The sequence below is a fragment of the Aricia agestis genome, chromosome 12, assembly GCF_905147365.1.
Source record: "Aricia agestis chromosome 12, ilAriAges1.1, whole genome shotgun sequence".
Classification (NCBI taxonomy): Eukaryota; Metazoa; Arthropoda; class Insecta; order Lepidoptera; family Lycaenidae; genus Aricia; species Aricia agestis.
Genome location: NC_056417.1, coordinates 5,104,265 through 5,119,193, shown reverse-complemented (window position 1 = coordinate 5,119,193; position 14,929 = coordinate 5,104,265). Strand labels below are relative to the sequence as shown.

Below are 14,929 nucleotides of genomic sequence, written 5' to 3'. Positions count from 1 at the left end.
AACCAAATAAATTTTCATGGACCCCTGCTTACGATTGTTGATTTTTTGACAGGCCTAGGAGTCACGCGTGGAACCCTTGCCTCTAGGAGTCGACCTGAACTACTTTGAGACTTCCGGCTCTATCGTGTAGTTGGCCTTAAATGAAGGCTATATTATGTAGATAATATTATGTCTAATTGTAAAACTGCTCAGTATAGGTACACTAAAAATACTTAAACATAGCTCAATGCATAACGCGTTCTCTGCAAGTCGATATTGTTGAGTTTTTACGACAGTATATTTATACTACTAATAGTTTCCATATAAAATATGGTAATATAACGCGGTATAGCGGACCGTCGTAAAGCTGTAAACTGAACATTCCTTCAGTTTTTATGGCGGCCATCTTTGTTTCTTCGGTTTATGCGATCTTTATGAGATTAACAGCCTCGCCCGCAAAATTGTAGCACAAGAATAGGAATTCTAAACGTGAATCGAAACAGTCAATTTATACTTAAAATCATAAATTTTTCAGACAATAGCCAAAAAGCCAGGGGTAGCAACCTTTATCTATATAATATATAAAACTTAAAGATGACTGACTGACATGGTGATCTATCAACGCACAGCCCAAACCACTGGACCGATCGGGCTGAAATTTGGCACGCAGATAGATGATAATATGACGTAGGCATCCGCTAAGAAATGATTTTGATCAATTCTACCTCCAAGAGGTTAAAATAGGGGATGAAAGTTTGTATACAATAATACTTCTTAACGCGAGCAAAGCCACGGGCAAAAGCTCGTCATTTCATAAAACCTGAAAACAGTTTTTCTCTACAGTTATTAGTTAACAAACAAATTTTACCAGACTTATCTTTGGGCATGCATAGTAGAACTAGCTTTTCATAAAAACTAAGATGTTTTTCAGAAAAGGTTAGGTATTGAGGTCCTAACGACTAAGCCTGTATTCACTAATGTGTTTCTTGCGTAACGATCAAACAAGTGATGAGGTAACAAAAAACATCAAAATATTATGTTCATCAATTTATTAACAACCAACTCTCGGCAATCGGCATATTAAACAAGATTACACTCATCCCTCTTTGGCAAGTCTCTACATACAAAGCATACGACACCGCCGATAATGTTATAATAATTTAAGGTGAAATAAGTTTGACAGAAAAAAAAAGTATGGACAATATATTTACAGAGTCTATTTTATGTTGCATATCAATGTCGTGTTATAAGTAAATTATAAAATATTTTGAATTTAGAAATAAGTAAGTAAATGGAATTTTAAAAATTTGAACAAAGTAAGAGCAGTTATTTTGTTTGGTTTTTTTAATGAAAAATGGAAAATTTAAACCTAGAAAAATGCTACGTACGTAGTTTCATGAGATCAGTTGCCAATTACAAAAAATCTAAAATTGGAACATGAAATTTCAAAATATGGAACAAAAAGTAATTGAAATTTTGGAACAACTAATTTTAAGTTAAAAAATACCTATTCCAAGATAAAAAATTATAATCATTAAAATAATTATCGAGACAAAAACTCTTTTCTAGTTTATAAATATTATGAGCACCAAAATTATGAAATAAGCTTAACCCGTACTAAATATTATATTCGCGATAACAAAATAAAATAGAGGAAAAAAATATAATATAGTAACAAGTAATATATCACTATTAAAAATTTATATGATATGTTATTCTTGAGCTTCAAGCTATGGTAACAAAAAGTATAGATGATTTCAGGTGATTAGTTGATTACATATTTATTATAAGTCACTTATAAAAATGTATAACGTATACTATAACATAAAAATATGTTCAGTTAAAGTTTAAACCACTTATATCAGTTACACACGTTCGAATACAGTCTGCAATAACATTCGAGCGTGTGTAGTAGTTATAATAATTATTATGATGTCATAACAATAATCACACGAAGTCGCCTATACAAGGAACTTAAAATAAATTGCATTTCACTATTATGTACAAAGTCGGTTTGGCTTATAACTACACGTCAGACTTTCAAAATATACATACATACTACTTATACATAGTAATCATTATCGTACATGTATGTTATACGGCCTCTACATGTTGCCAATGATGGACAAATACAAGAGCTTACGAAGTTCTACAAGCTATAGGCAGCTTCGCGATCTTGGTAATCCATCATAGCCCAAGGTGCACACGCCGCCTTATGCTAAAACCTAGACACGATATAACTAAATTCGTATGAACATTGAATGTGTATTACATCAAAGTTTAAATAGTTACAAATGCCGTATAATATAGTAAAAACATTTTTTCATAATTTCGTATTTTAGAAAGACAAAAAGAAAAAAAAAATGTTTGCAAACATTTTTTAATTTGAAAAAATTTTTTTACGATAAAGAAAGATTTATTCACCTAGTCTTAACATAAGTGCACAATTTACAAATACGTATATATATTGATGACGGAAATAAATTGTTTTGTACAAACAAATTTTTGGCATGTTATGGCTCATCCTTACTGTGGAATGATCATATTGATGTTAATTCATTTGGAGTATCTTTGGCACCAATATTATATCTATGTCAATGAAAAGGTCTATACACACTATACAATGAAAAAAAAACAAAAGAATTCCAAAATAAAATAAAAATTATAACGCGGTAATCTTTAGAATGTAACAGCCAATTTTATACCAGATTAATAAATTCTAGCATTACGCATAACATTACACGATATATTTAGTTATGTTCCTTTAATTTATCAAGATAATAATAATTTTAATAAATCAAGGCTAGGTTAGGACTAGCTTAATTTTTACTATTTCGTACACAATTTTAAAGAGAAAAAAAATTTTTTTCTTGCAAAGCGAGAAAGTTAAACCAAATATCGAGATGCACGAAAGATTTATCCTAATTAAAAATAAAATGACGTCCAATATACATATAAAAAAATCTAAATTTTGTCTAAAATAAAAATGTAGCTTGAGTCTCTTAAGTTAAAAAGAGCTACTTACAAAATAAATTACATTGAATCATGACTTATCCTTCCTCACGTGCAGTATGCACTCACCCTTATCACAAAGTTCACTTTAGAGTTCCTCACCACAGGAAAAAACCCTAATAATAAATTCCACAAAAGTTCGCTTTAAGAGTTCCTAAACTTGGGAAAAAACCCTAAAATTCACTTCCATACACCTTTTTTCATTTAGTGTTCCTCACTGCGAAAAAAACTCTAACAAATTCACTTTCATATTCACTCGTGGAGGTCAACAATTTCACAAGGAAAAAACCCTATCACTTTAATCCTATGGTCATACGAAGTCATTGAGTTCGTTCTCGATCGGGTTCTCCGCTTTCTCTACACACTTTCTGATAGCTTCTAGGATGGTGACGATCCTTCTGTCCAACGCTTCGAGGTGCGGTTCCCATAGGATGGGGGATACGGGGTCCGCCTTCATGGACTCCCGGAGCGCCTTGGAGAGGGGTATGCCGTTGTGGTGCCTGGAAGCAGAAAATATATTTGTCTTGAATGGTCTAAAACTATTAGATTTTTTGTTTTGTTTTGTGATCAACTTACGCAAATCATATAGCTTATTCTACCTGCCATTATTAGGAATATTCAGGGTGTAACAAAACTAAGCGATAATACTTAAGAGTGTGTATGTGTCCTTAAGGCGCTTTGCAGACGACGCGGCGGGGCGGGCCGGTCAATTTCGCCGCGAATGATCGCACAAAGGGAATCCTATATTGCGAACGCACACGGCGGGCAAAAAGACCGCGCCGCTGGTGCCCGGCGGCGCATGTCCGCGGCTGCCCACCGTGGATCATACAAACCAGTTTACATGCAGTAACGCAGACGGTGTGTGCTTTGTTTAAACTAATATGTACTCTGTAGCTTTGTGTACGCGGCGCGGGCAGCCGCAGACTTCGACGGGCGTACACGGGCGGGCGAAATTGACCGGCCCGCCCCGCCCCGTCGTATGCAAAGCGCCTAAAAGAGCCCACTGTGACAGTATAGCAATGCAGAAAGAGCTATTTTTGAGAAATGTGCTTTCGTCATTAACTTTTCGAAACAAAATTACTTGTGTTGCTACATCAAGTCAACAGTAGCGGAAGGCCATAGGTTATGTAGTCCTGAACAATGCAAAACAGGTGCGATCGAATTGTGAAACAGTTTATGTTGTCTCACCTCAGCAGCACGTCGACAGTGGTGTGCCGCACGAGACAGCACTGCAGCAGCGGCGCGAGGATGCTCAGCTCGTCGTGGAAGGCCTTCCCGAACGCCCGCCCCTGGTCCAGGTGCAGCGTAAACGTCTCGTTGCCGAACATTCTGGAAGAGTTGTGGATGTTGAATACATTAATTATTTCAGTAGCAGAAGGAAATAATAGGAAGTATGTACCTATAAAATAAATCGGCAAAAAAGTAAAAACATATTCCATGATTAATGGACAAGAGAAGAAATAATACATCAGCTGCAGAAGGTACTAGTCCAATCAGTAACAGAAGGATGTTTTGTCACTTTAATGTCAATAAGGGGTGTAGAAGCTGAGTTAAGGTGCTGGTTGGTAGCAGACGACATGAAGCAACCGCAGACGACGTGTCGTCGCGACATTACTGGTTTGTATGAATTTCTTTGAAATACCCTGCGCAGCTAGCGACACGAAGCTAGCGACACATTCATAGAAATACATAGAAATAATGTGTCGCAACGACACGTCGTCTGCTACAACTTTATGTAGGCGGCGGCGGCGGCCAACCAGCGTTGGTTTCCATTGCGACCACATTCAAGATGATTTCGTAAAATTAACAGGGCAATGAAGTTGTGAAAAAGCAAATACTTTAAAGGTGTGGGGCGTATAAAAAAGATGATTGTACTACTGTAAGCAATTGTGACATCAATAATGACGTCAATTATAATAATAAGTGTGCCACTGATTGTAAACATTGGACCGATTCAGTTAGTTATTTTAGCACTAATATAATGTTAGGTATGGGTTAATTTACAGATCAAAGTCCAATACAACAATAGAAGGTGTGGGAGTAAATTCCATTCGCAGGTAATAGTTATGTAATTAGATTCTATGTGATAATATTACCATGAGTCCTATGTGTACTTCAAGGTAAATTATAAAATAACACAGAATAATTAGTTCCTTTAAATATAAGTCAAGTGCTTCGATCACAGTCAAGTGTTGAATCTTTTCGGCATTCTTTGTAATAGCTATAAGGGATAGGCAATCAATGGTCTACACAGCATCTCTTGTATTCCAGTAGTAAGTTAGTATTTAGTGAAGTAACTGTAACGAAAAGTCATTCTATCTGTGTCTATGTCCGTGGGACATTCTAAATCTCTTTTGGAAAACCGTAACGAAAGATTGAAGAAGTAGTAAGTAAGAGAGATAGGATAGTAAAAGAGGTTCTAGGGTCTAATAAAAATAACGGGGCAGAACACTTCAAACAAATGTTGACATTAATTTATAATAATTACTAGATGACGCCCGCAACTCCATTGCGCCAAAATTCGTTTATCGCGCGGGAACCGTACATTTTTCCTCGGATATAAAGGATAATGGATTATGAAGTCTTGTGCCTGGTTAAGTAATATGAAATTTACTCACTTGAACGTCTCATAATGATGTCTGTCCATGTTGCCGGTGAGGAAATCAAAGATGGACATGTCCATCAGATCCAGCAGACGACGACCGGAGTCATAGGGGGGAGTTGTCCGCACCTACAATTATATAAAATTAATTCAGGTAAAAAAATGTTAGCTACATAAAAAAAGAAAGCTAAAAAAGAAAAACATAAAACAAAAAAAGAAATGAGCTATCAAAAAGAAGCAGATTAAACAATTGATGTAAATAGTACAAAAACCAAAATCTTAATCGTTTTGTGGAAAAATTGCTATATTTAATACAATAATATATTATATTAATTATATTATATATAAAAGTGTGAGAATAAAATTGTAATACGATTATATTTAATTTCATATCAGGGGATAAGGTGTGAAATTAAATTAGCATAAAACTAAACGAAATAAATTTAAAACATACTGATCATGATGTAAATGAACATCATCTTTAACAATGTGGTAAAACAAAAACGTATAAAAAAGATTCATATGGATATTTTATGTAACACAAAAGCGTAATAACACCATAGACATACAAGAAAAGAGGCACCATTTAAAGTAACAAAAAATGAAATAACGCCATTGATATATAAGAAAAGACGCAATATTTATGCACAAAAACATAATAACATGGATATAAAAGAAAGACGTACCGTCTCACAATAGTCGGACTGCTGCTCCCACTGCGCTTTCCGTCGTTTATGGTACGACCGACGCCACGGGTGTCGCCATACCTACAACATTTACCCATAATTGTAACAATTTACCCTTTTTGTGTGATTACCTATTTAAGAAATTGTAACAATTTACCTTTTTTCATGTAAGGGTAGGTACTTTATTATAGCGTTCAATGTTCATCTTTGTTAACCATTTATCAGATATTTTGGGACAATATTACTGATTTTGTAAACGATTGGAGAAAAGGGAAAAATTGCACAAGATCCACAAAAGTCGGTCAAAACCGCGACATACTAAAGTAGCAGTCCAATCAAGACACGATTATTATCAGATCAAAAAGTAGGTTTATATTTCAGTAATTACAATGCTAAAAAAATTAAAAGCTACTCGACCAAGTTAAGTTTGCACCTCGATGAGAACAAAACAACAATGACAGATGCAAATTTAACTTGCTCGTGTTATACCTTTCTCTCGGCCAAGTCCGAAGCTGGTAGGAACGCGGCGAAGCTACCTTCGAGCATATCAGGGTTGCCGCATATGGCATGCCCGGTGTCGCAGTAGTAAGAGCATTTGCCGTGAAAACAGAAGTTGTTGGCTGGTGACACAAAGAAGGTCTTCAGTATATCGCCTTCCGTGACGTCATAGATCTCGGTTGTCATGTTGAGGACGCGCCCGACTACTGGCATCGCCCGTCGGAAGCCTAATATCCTGTAAAATGACCATAGTTAATTATACTGAAAGTGTTTTTGATTTGAAGGGTTCCGATTTAGGGTACCGTAGTCAACCAAGTTTTGTTGATTACAGAACCCTAAAACGGAACCTAACCAGCTGATTTTTTGTATACTGGTAGGTTAATAGTTATATAATTTAAGAGTAATATTGTCCTACAAATAGAGCAATCCATATTTTAGGAGCATCAAATCTAAGTATGAAATCCTTTCTATCTCTGTTAGCTACCACTTTCAAGTTACTCACAAAAAATTTGCTTGAAAGTAATAAAAAAAAAATGTTTTAGGGCTCCCTGACTATTTTGGAAGATTCCACTTATCATAATATTATGAGTAGTTTCAGAATATGCGAAAGCTATATTACAATATAGACACGAGTAATAAATGTAGAGAAGGAATAAAATTTGAACCAACATTCATTAATTTCTTAACTTTCTGCCGTCATTCTCTATGCCAATAGGATTGATAGGCATTGTTGATCAAGTGGCATATAATAGTTAGTAATTTGATCAGCGTAACGTATGATGTGGCATTACACGTGCGGTAACGGCTGCAATTAGTCCTGAGACAGGTACAACAATAATTGCTATGACTGACTAATTACGAAGGGCTCGGAACACACTGAGCAGCTGACGTAGGCTTTGAACAGACGAAGAAGACTTTGTTCAGATTCCTTGACCACGAGATGGTCTTGCTCTATCTCTACTTTTGTAAAGGGATACAGCCCCCTTAGACAAAGCCCCTTTCGTTAAAAACGATGACGAAATTCGTTATCGAAATGTATGCAGTTTGACATAAGTCATCGCTAAATGACATTTTGCTTGCGAACACAAATGTCAAATCCCATACATTTTGATACGAATTTCGTTACGACTCGACTCGACTTTGGCTACGGCCTTTCTATGTGTACGCAGTCATAGGACAGGTTTAATAACCGGTTCGGCTGACATCAAACAGAAGGTTTGACTTTTGTCTAGCTACTGAATCGAACTAGGAACGAAGCTGTATTTGTTTTTAACGTAATCAATTCGACGCGTATCTATGTAATATTTCCAGAACTGCTCAGTTTTCATATTATATTATGTTGGTCTATATCAGCGTCTAAACAAATGAGCCAAATTTCAAGAGTGTATGTATGTTTTTATGTTTGTGTTCCCATATCTCCGGAACTACAAGTCCGGCTTGAGTAATTCAATGCTCCAAGTTTCATAAAAATATATTGAACATTTTTTGGGATAATATACCACTTTTAAAAATAGTAGACTTCGGAGATTGGCGACATGGTCCATATACACTAAGAAACTTAATCCATAATTGATATCTTGCTTGTTTTCGCAGCGATCCTTGAACTATTTACATGATAACGTATGTTCTGCTAAATTCTCTTGTTTATCTAACATGCTTGACGCTTGTGATTATTTTTGGGGTCAAAGAATATAAATACAGACAATATCAACCAAAACGTTATCATGTTTTGTCTGTTGATTCTAAATATAAGAAATCAAGAAAGACAACATCTCTAGCTGTGTAATTAGATGAAGAAAGGAGAGTTTACACCAAAACGAGACGAGACGTTGCATAATAGCGTCAAAACTTTTGACATCTTACCATTTTAACACTTTATATTTCTTTTTAACCGACTTCCGAAAAGAGTTTTGTTGCTTTTCACTGCTTTTTGTGAACTACTTTGCCAAAATTCGTTTATCGTGAAAGAACCGTACATTTTTCCGGGATAAAAAGTATTATATGTCCTTTCCCGAGACCCACAGTATATCCATACAAAATTTCAGCAAAATCGGTTCAGCGCCTTGGGCGTGAAGAGATAACAGACATACAATACATAAGAGAGACAGACAGACAGACATACAATCACAAACATTAGGACTGATTTCTTGTAGAGTATAATGGTTGAGCTGTATGGGTGTGAAGAGGTAACAAACAGACACACTTTTGCATTTGTAATATTAGAATGGACGTTTAATCACAATCAAGTTTAATACCTGTCTAAATGGAAGGCAGCAATTTCAGCGTTATGTCTCTCGTAGTCGGAGAAGTAGAAATGGTTTGGCAGAGTCTGGACATCCCGCGCGAACCTGTAAACAAACAAGTTATAGAGATTTTTTAAGCCTAAAAGCAAAAAAATTAAAAAAAAAGTTTATAGACATAAACGGTACTTACATAATTAAATTTTTTTTAAATTGAATACATAACGATTACTAGCTATTTGACCGAACTTTGCTCGGTATTTGATAAAACACGAATAAAATTATATTTTCTAAAAATGATTCCTAGCTAGATCGATTTATCGCCCCCGAAACACCTTATATATTATACTAAATTTCATGAAAATCGTTGGAGCCGATTCCGAGATTCCAATTATATTATGTTTATATACAAGAATTGCTCGTTTAAAGATAATATTATAAGATATGCTGTTTTTATCTGAACTCAGGACTGTGTACTGTATTAATATTATACAGTCCTGAATTCCGAAAATCTACAATTTCATAGCATAGAAAAAGCTACTTTGAATACTCTGCAAAATATCGAAGCAGAAAAATATTTATTTTGTATATTCCATAGTATAAAGGTATTTTATTACGAAATTATAGTCTAAAGTCTAATTTTCTGAAATTATTATGAAAGTAAATGGCAAAAATAATTGGTAAAAGTCAATGATCTTAACGAGACTATATCTAGAGCATGAAAACGATAATAATTTTATAGAAAATAATTGTAAAATTAAAAGTGTTTATAGCTTTTTAGCTGTAAACATATCAACAGACAGACGATAAACTTAACGAACTGATTATTATTTTAAAGACCTCTACCCACGTTGGGCTAGGATTGTCACCAAGATTGACAACCTGTCTACAGCGTGGAGAATGGACGTCGATGATAAACAATCATGATTAGACTTCTACACGTTCGTAATCGCTTGTATTGGTCCATAATATTTGACCAACGCGGCAACATAGAGATCTGTCGCAAACATACAAAATAATTATTACTTAAACGATCACTTTTCTTCGAATAAGCACCAGAAATCAAAGACTATAAAAAAATCGTATGGCGTGGTGGACTTAAATTAGATTAAGATAAATTTAAAATAAAATTGAATTTCTTGGAACTAAACATTTAACAAAAGAGACAAAAGAAGGGCGAAAAGCAGAGACGACTACCATTAGTATTAAAAAATAACAAAAAGCTTATTATATAGGGTCGAATTGAGAAACCTCCTTTTTTGAAGTCGGTTAAAAGTCACCAGCAACTCGAGTCCAGCCATCGACAGATAGATCTCAAGATAATAAAGTAGTAGCTCGAATTAGGGCTGTAAGCTGTTAGACCGATATGAGATAAGAGCGAGATAGAGCACGAACTTGTAACGTGCTTAATGTGAACGATTTCAACGATCCATATCGGACGTTATTGTTATTTTACCGTTTAATTTCTGCTAATAAGAAAAGTAGAAGGGTTTTTACTTTTTTTTATATAATATCTCAGCGTTTGTGGCTACATTCCTTTGAAACCACTGAACTGATTGTGCTAAAACTGTTATGATTGCAAAACTTTGAATTACCAAACTGAGAGTATTTATGCGCACACACAGGAATTTCCAAAATTATAAGTTTAAGGAAAGTAAACAATGCCACGTAGTGGTCATTGAGATTTCCATTAATTATCTGATAAATATTATAAATACTATAAATATTCCGTCTGAGTAGGTATTTAAAAATTTACTTTATGTATAGTGCTATACTGAAAAAGTTAGCTAAACGATTTAAAACTTTGCTTTTGCACTGAAAACAAAATAAATAAATAAAATAAAAATTGTTTTATTTCTGAGTAAATTTTAAGAAAATGCTTTCAAAATGTTGATACTACGGTGCCTACCACCGTTCCGGGAACTATCCCGGCGAGAAGAACCGGCGTAAGAAACTCGCACTCGCAATGAAAATGCAACAACTGCAAAATAATGGCGTTATGTATTCACACAAAGAACGTTTAATTATTGTGTGCGTGTAAGCGACTCAGCGGCGCTCTAAAGCGCTCGTTTCTACCAACATTGGTCTAGTGATCCATGCCGCCGCTTCCTTGTAATTGCGTAGACTGTAGAGCAAAACCTACAGTCTAGATCATAAAGTGCCGTTTTATTTGAATGTTTGTCGGTCGCAGTCGCTGGCAAACAGTGGAAAACCACCTTGCCAGTCTAGCGGCTTTGTCGATAGAACATAATTCATAAATTCTATACGAACTTCCACAGTTATAAGGTTACAAAATCATTCCCTTTCATCACCAAACGCTCCACTTTAGTAGATTGTATCAGTGTTTTTAGTTTACGATGCAATATTTAAAGCAAATGTCTGGTTAGATAGTGCAGGTAATATAGCGCAGCGCCGGCCGACGATTTATAGAGCACTGATCGCCTCCAAATCGGTTAAGTAAATTTTAGTTCAGCTAAACGACGATTCGAGCTGTAAGTTTGGTTCTTATATTATGGAATTTTAAAAGGCTTTTACAAAAGACAACGAAAGTAAATGACTGAAGTTTACTAGCTACTTTAACCGTATAGGATTTAGGAATGACAATTGAAAGATCAATAAAAAAATTGATGTCTACAATAGGAAACGCAGTTATTGCAGTAGGTACTGCAATAACTGCGTTTCTTACAGAATTGCCCTGAAACGTAGCCTGCAAATTGCAATTCAAACTTGTTTTTCATTTGTCAGAATTTAGTCTGCTAACTGCGGGGCTAAAATTGTCGCTTTGAAGAATCATGATATAAATGATTTATATTTTTTCTAAAATCGCAAAATGCAACTCTACTTGCAATTCATTTCTGTATTTTTGTACTGATTTGACATTTGTCAGTTTGACAGTTTTGACAATTCATTTGCTGAATTGATTGAGAGAAACTGCTAAATGTGACCATTTTAGCCCCGCTGTCTGTTTCTTTTGTAAGTATACGTAGAACTCGAGAGAAAACATATTACAAACCACGATCAACTTACAGCCAGGCTGGCGCCAATAGGCATTATATTTGAAATGTTATTTTTATCTATCTTATAAATAAAAATGGATTTTCAAATGTGTTAGTCGCGCTAAAACTCGAAAACGGCTGAACGAATTGAGCTGATTTTAGTCTTACAATATTCGTTGAAGTCCAGGGAAGATTTTAATGTGACACGAAGTTCACCGGGACAGCTAGTCTATATATAAATATAAATTGATTTCCAATTGTGTTAGTAACGCTAAAACTCGAAAACGGCTGAACGGATTGGGCTAATTTTAGTCTCAAAATATTCGTAGATGTCCAGGGAAGGTTTTAAAGTGACACGAAGTTCACCGGGACAGCTAGTTTCATATAAAAACTACACTGTCTTCAAATGAAGACCAAGAAAGGCCAATTAGTACGAAAACAATAGATAACAAGCAAAAACTAATACCTCAGATAACTCGTGACTGATAAAACGGATCGCCAAGAAAGGGTTGCTATCGAATATCTACTTCGGAAATTTATCGTCCCTAAGCGGATAGTGGATCACGGCCCTTGATATGTCACCGTCCGCAGGGTATATAGTTTTACATGTCGAAAGGTTAGAATTAACACTATCTGCACCGCTATTTGCACTGAATCTTCTGTGTTTCTATTCGATTTAAAGTTTAGATTGTTTTTTCATGTAAATAGGGATGGTCAGATATAATGCTATTAATTTTAATATCAGTGCTATTAAGTACCCCGCAAGCGATCAAATTTGTTTGACAAACATGTTTGATGTAATTTACGTTTTCATCAAACAGCAGCGCAGACGAACAAACGTGCATCAAACAAGTTTGTCAAACAATTAGCTAGAATCGGTTTGAGATCATGAGATCTTGTTTGACAAATACAGCGGAACACGATCAAACACGTTTGTCAAACGCTACGCCAATGCAAACTTTCTTCAAGCAGGTCAAACACGTAGTTGGTTTGACAAACGCTTCAAACAAAGCTGTACACTATCAAACTGTTTGACAAACACGTAAAATTTGACAAACAATTTGATCGTTTGCGGGGTACTTTACACTCCCTTATCCTATTGGATATGCTACAGCAATGTTTGCACGCTTGAGGCGGCACCAGCATAGAGGTAAGAGAGTAAACATAAAGTTTTGTTCGCCGTTTGACAACGTTTCCGTCAATGTTCTGATGTGATGTGTGCAAAATATCGGATTATTTACTGTATATGCTAGTAGCGCCTCTGTAGGCCTACTACGAAACTGTTGTGAGACTCAAACAATCGAACGAGAATGCCGCGTCCTGCTCTAACAACGTCATTTCACGTTTGTTAGAGTAGGATGCGGCATTCTCGATCGATCGTTTGACTCTCAAAACGGTTTCGTGGTACAGCCCCTGCTTCGACCTTTGCATAAGATTCCTTATTAACAAACACAATGGCACATTAACAATCGAATCATCATAGCTAGAGCTATTATCATCATAGCAAAATATTTTAATATCTATGGACGCTTCACACCACGTCGGTCTGGCCCCGTGCTAAGTACCTACCTGAAGGACTTGTGTTACGGGCACCAGACAACGGAAATATATTTAATACTTTTATACTATACTATAGTATACATATATTAAAGATTTTTATTATATTATGATACACATAATATATTTTAATACATATCCATGACCTATGAACTTTTGAAAACTTTTTGTTCCGTTGGCGGGGTCCGAACCCGCGACCCCCGGCTTGAGCTACCAACATAACACGCCCACCAACTGAGCCACAGAGGTCGTCGAAGCATAGCGCCAGAGCTAGAGCTTTTTAATCTTTCTAACCAATACACCAGTTTTTATCACTACAATTATTATTCTAACTTAGTTTAATAGCTTTGTTTATTGTAGAAAAGTGTTTAAAAGTTTTCTAATTCGCTCTTTAATAGGATTACTTAATGCAAACATAATATTTCTTCATTCATACAATTTAATTAACATTGAGAGCATAGACGTGGGAGAGCCATGCTTCGGCACGAATGGGCCGGCTCGACCGGAGAAATACCACGTTCTCACAGAAAACCGGCGTGAAACAGTTCGCCGAGTGAGTGAGTTTACCGGAGGCCCAATCCCTTTCCTACCCTCCCCTATTCCCTTCCCTTCCCTCCCCTATTACCCTATTCCCTCTCAAAAGGCCGGCAACGCACCTCTTCTGATGCTGCGAGTGTCCATGGGCGACGGAAGTTGCTTTCCATCAGGTGACCCGTTTGCTCGTTTGCCCCCTTATTTCATTTAAAAAAAAGCATACTAACACTTCTAGCTATTGTGTAGGAATATTTTATTGTCATATTTGTTTGACAAAGTCCGCAAAGTGACAATAGCAGAGCGAGCACAACTTACAAAGTACTCCAATAGCACTTCTAGTTCCAAGGAATCCCTAATCCGATCATGCGAAAGAATGTTCGAGCGTTTCTGAAGTTGGAACTTGGAACTCAACACGGTGACGGAAACTCGGAAAAGTTGAAAACTACAGCACTTAGAGCTGTACAATACAAATGTGTCTTAGAACACCAAACCAAAACCAAACAGTAATTAAGGGGTAGTACCTGAGTCCTGACACAAGCGCCATAGTATTTTTTTCTAGAAAATCAGAATAAAATTAAATTAGAAGATATACGACGATATACGATATACGCACTAGTAAATGGCGTGTAGTATTTTTGTTATAACTTTTTATAATTCGATATTATAAGTAATATTATAGAATTTTCAGATAACTTAAAGTAGCCACTTACTTTTAAAGAAAAGCTTAAAAGACATTTATTTAAATATAAAAGTTATAACAAAATAACTACAGCTTAGCTTGTCTTTGCTATGATTCTCAAAAATTTGGTTTGGTTTTCTAGAAAT

At 35.6% G+C, this 14,929-nt stretch overlaps 2 protein-coding genes across 2 annotated transcripts in view; one reads left to right on the top strand and one right to left on the bottom strand.

Moving 5' to 3' along the window:
• The window catches only part of LOC121732763, a 31,689-nt gene extending 24,754 nt beyond the window's left edge, over positions 1–6,935 (top strand). Inside the window, exons 5-6 of the transcript XR_006036428.1 lie at positions 4,998–5,003; positions 6,925–6,935. The gene's annotated coding sequence lies outside the window, so the exon portion shown is untranslated. The remainder of the gene's footprint in view (positions 1–4,997; positions 5,004–6,924) is intronic.
• LOC121732762 (extracellular serine/threonine protein CG31145) overlaps positions 2,576–14,929 on the bottom strand; it is a 73,910-nt gene continuing 61,556 nt past the window's right edge. The window contains exons 7-12 of the mRNA XM_042122729.1: positions 9,033–9,125; positions 6,769–7,012; positions 6,280–6,360; positions 5,610–5,722; positions 4,180–4,320; positions 2,576–3,491 (exon numbers count right to left, since the gene is read on the bottom strand). Of these exons, the coding sequence (XP_041978663.1) occupies positions 3,302–3,491; positions 4,180–4,320; positions 5,610–5,722; positions 6,280–6,360; positions 6,769–7,012; positions 9,033–9,125 (862 nt within the window). The 3' untranslated portion in view covers positions 2,576–3,301. The remainder of the gene's footprint in view (positions 3,492–4,179; positions 4,321–5,609; positions 5,723–6,279; positions 6,361–6,768; positions 7,013–9,032; positions 9,126–14,929) is intronic.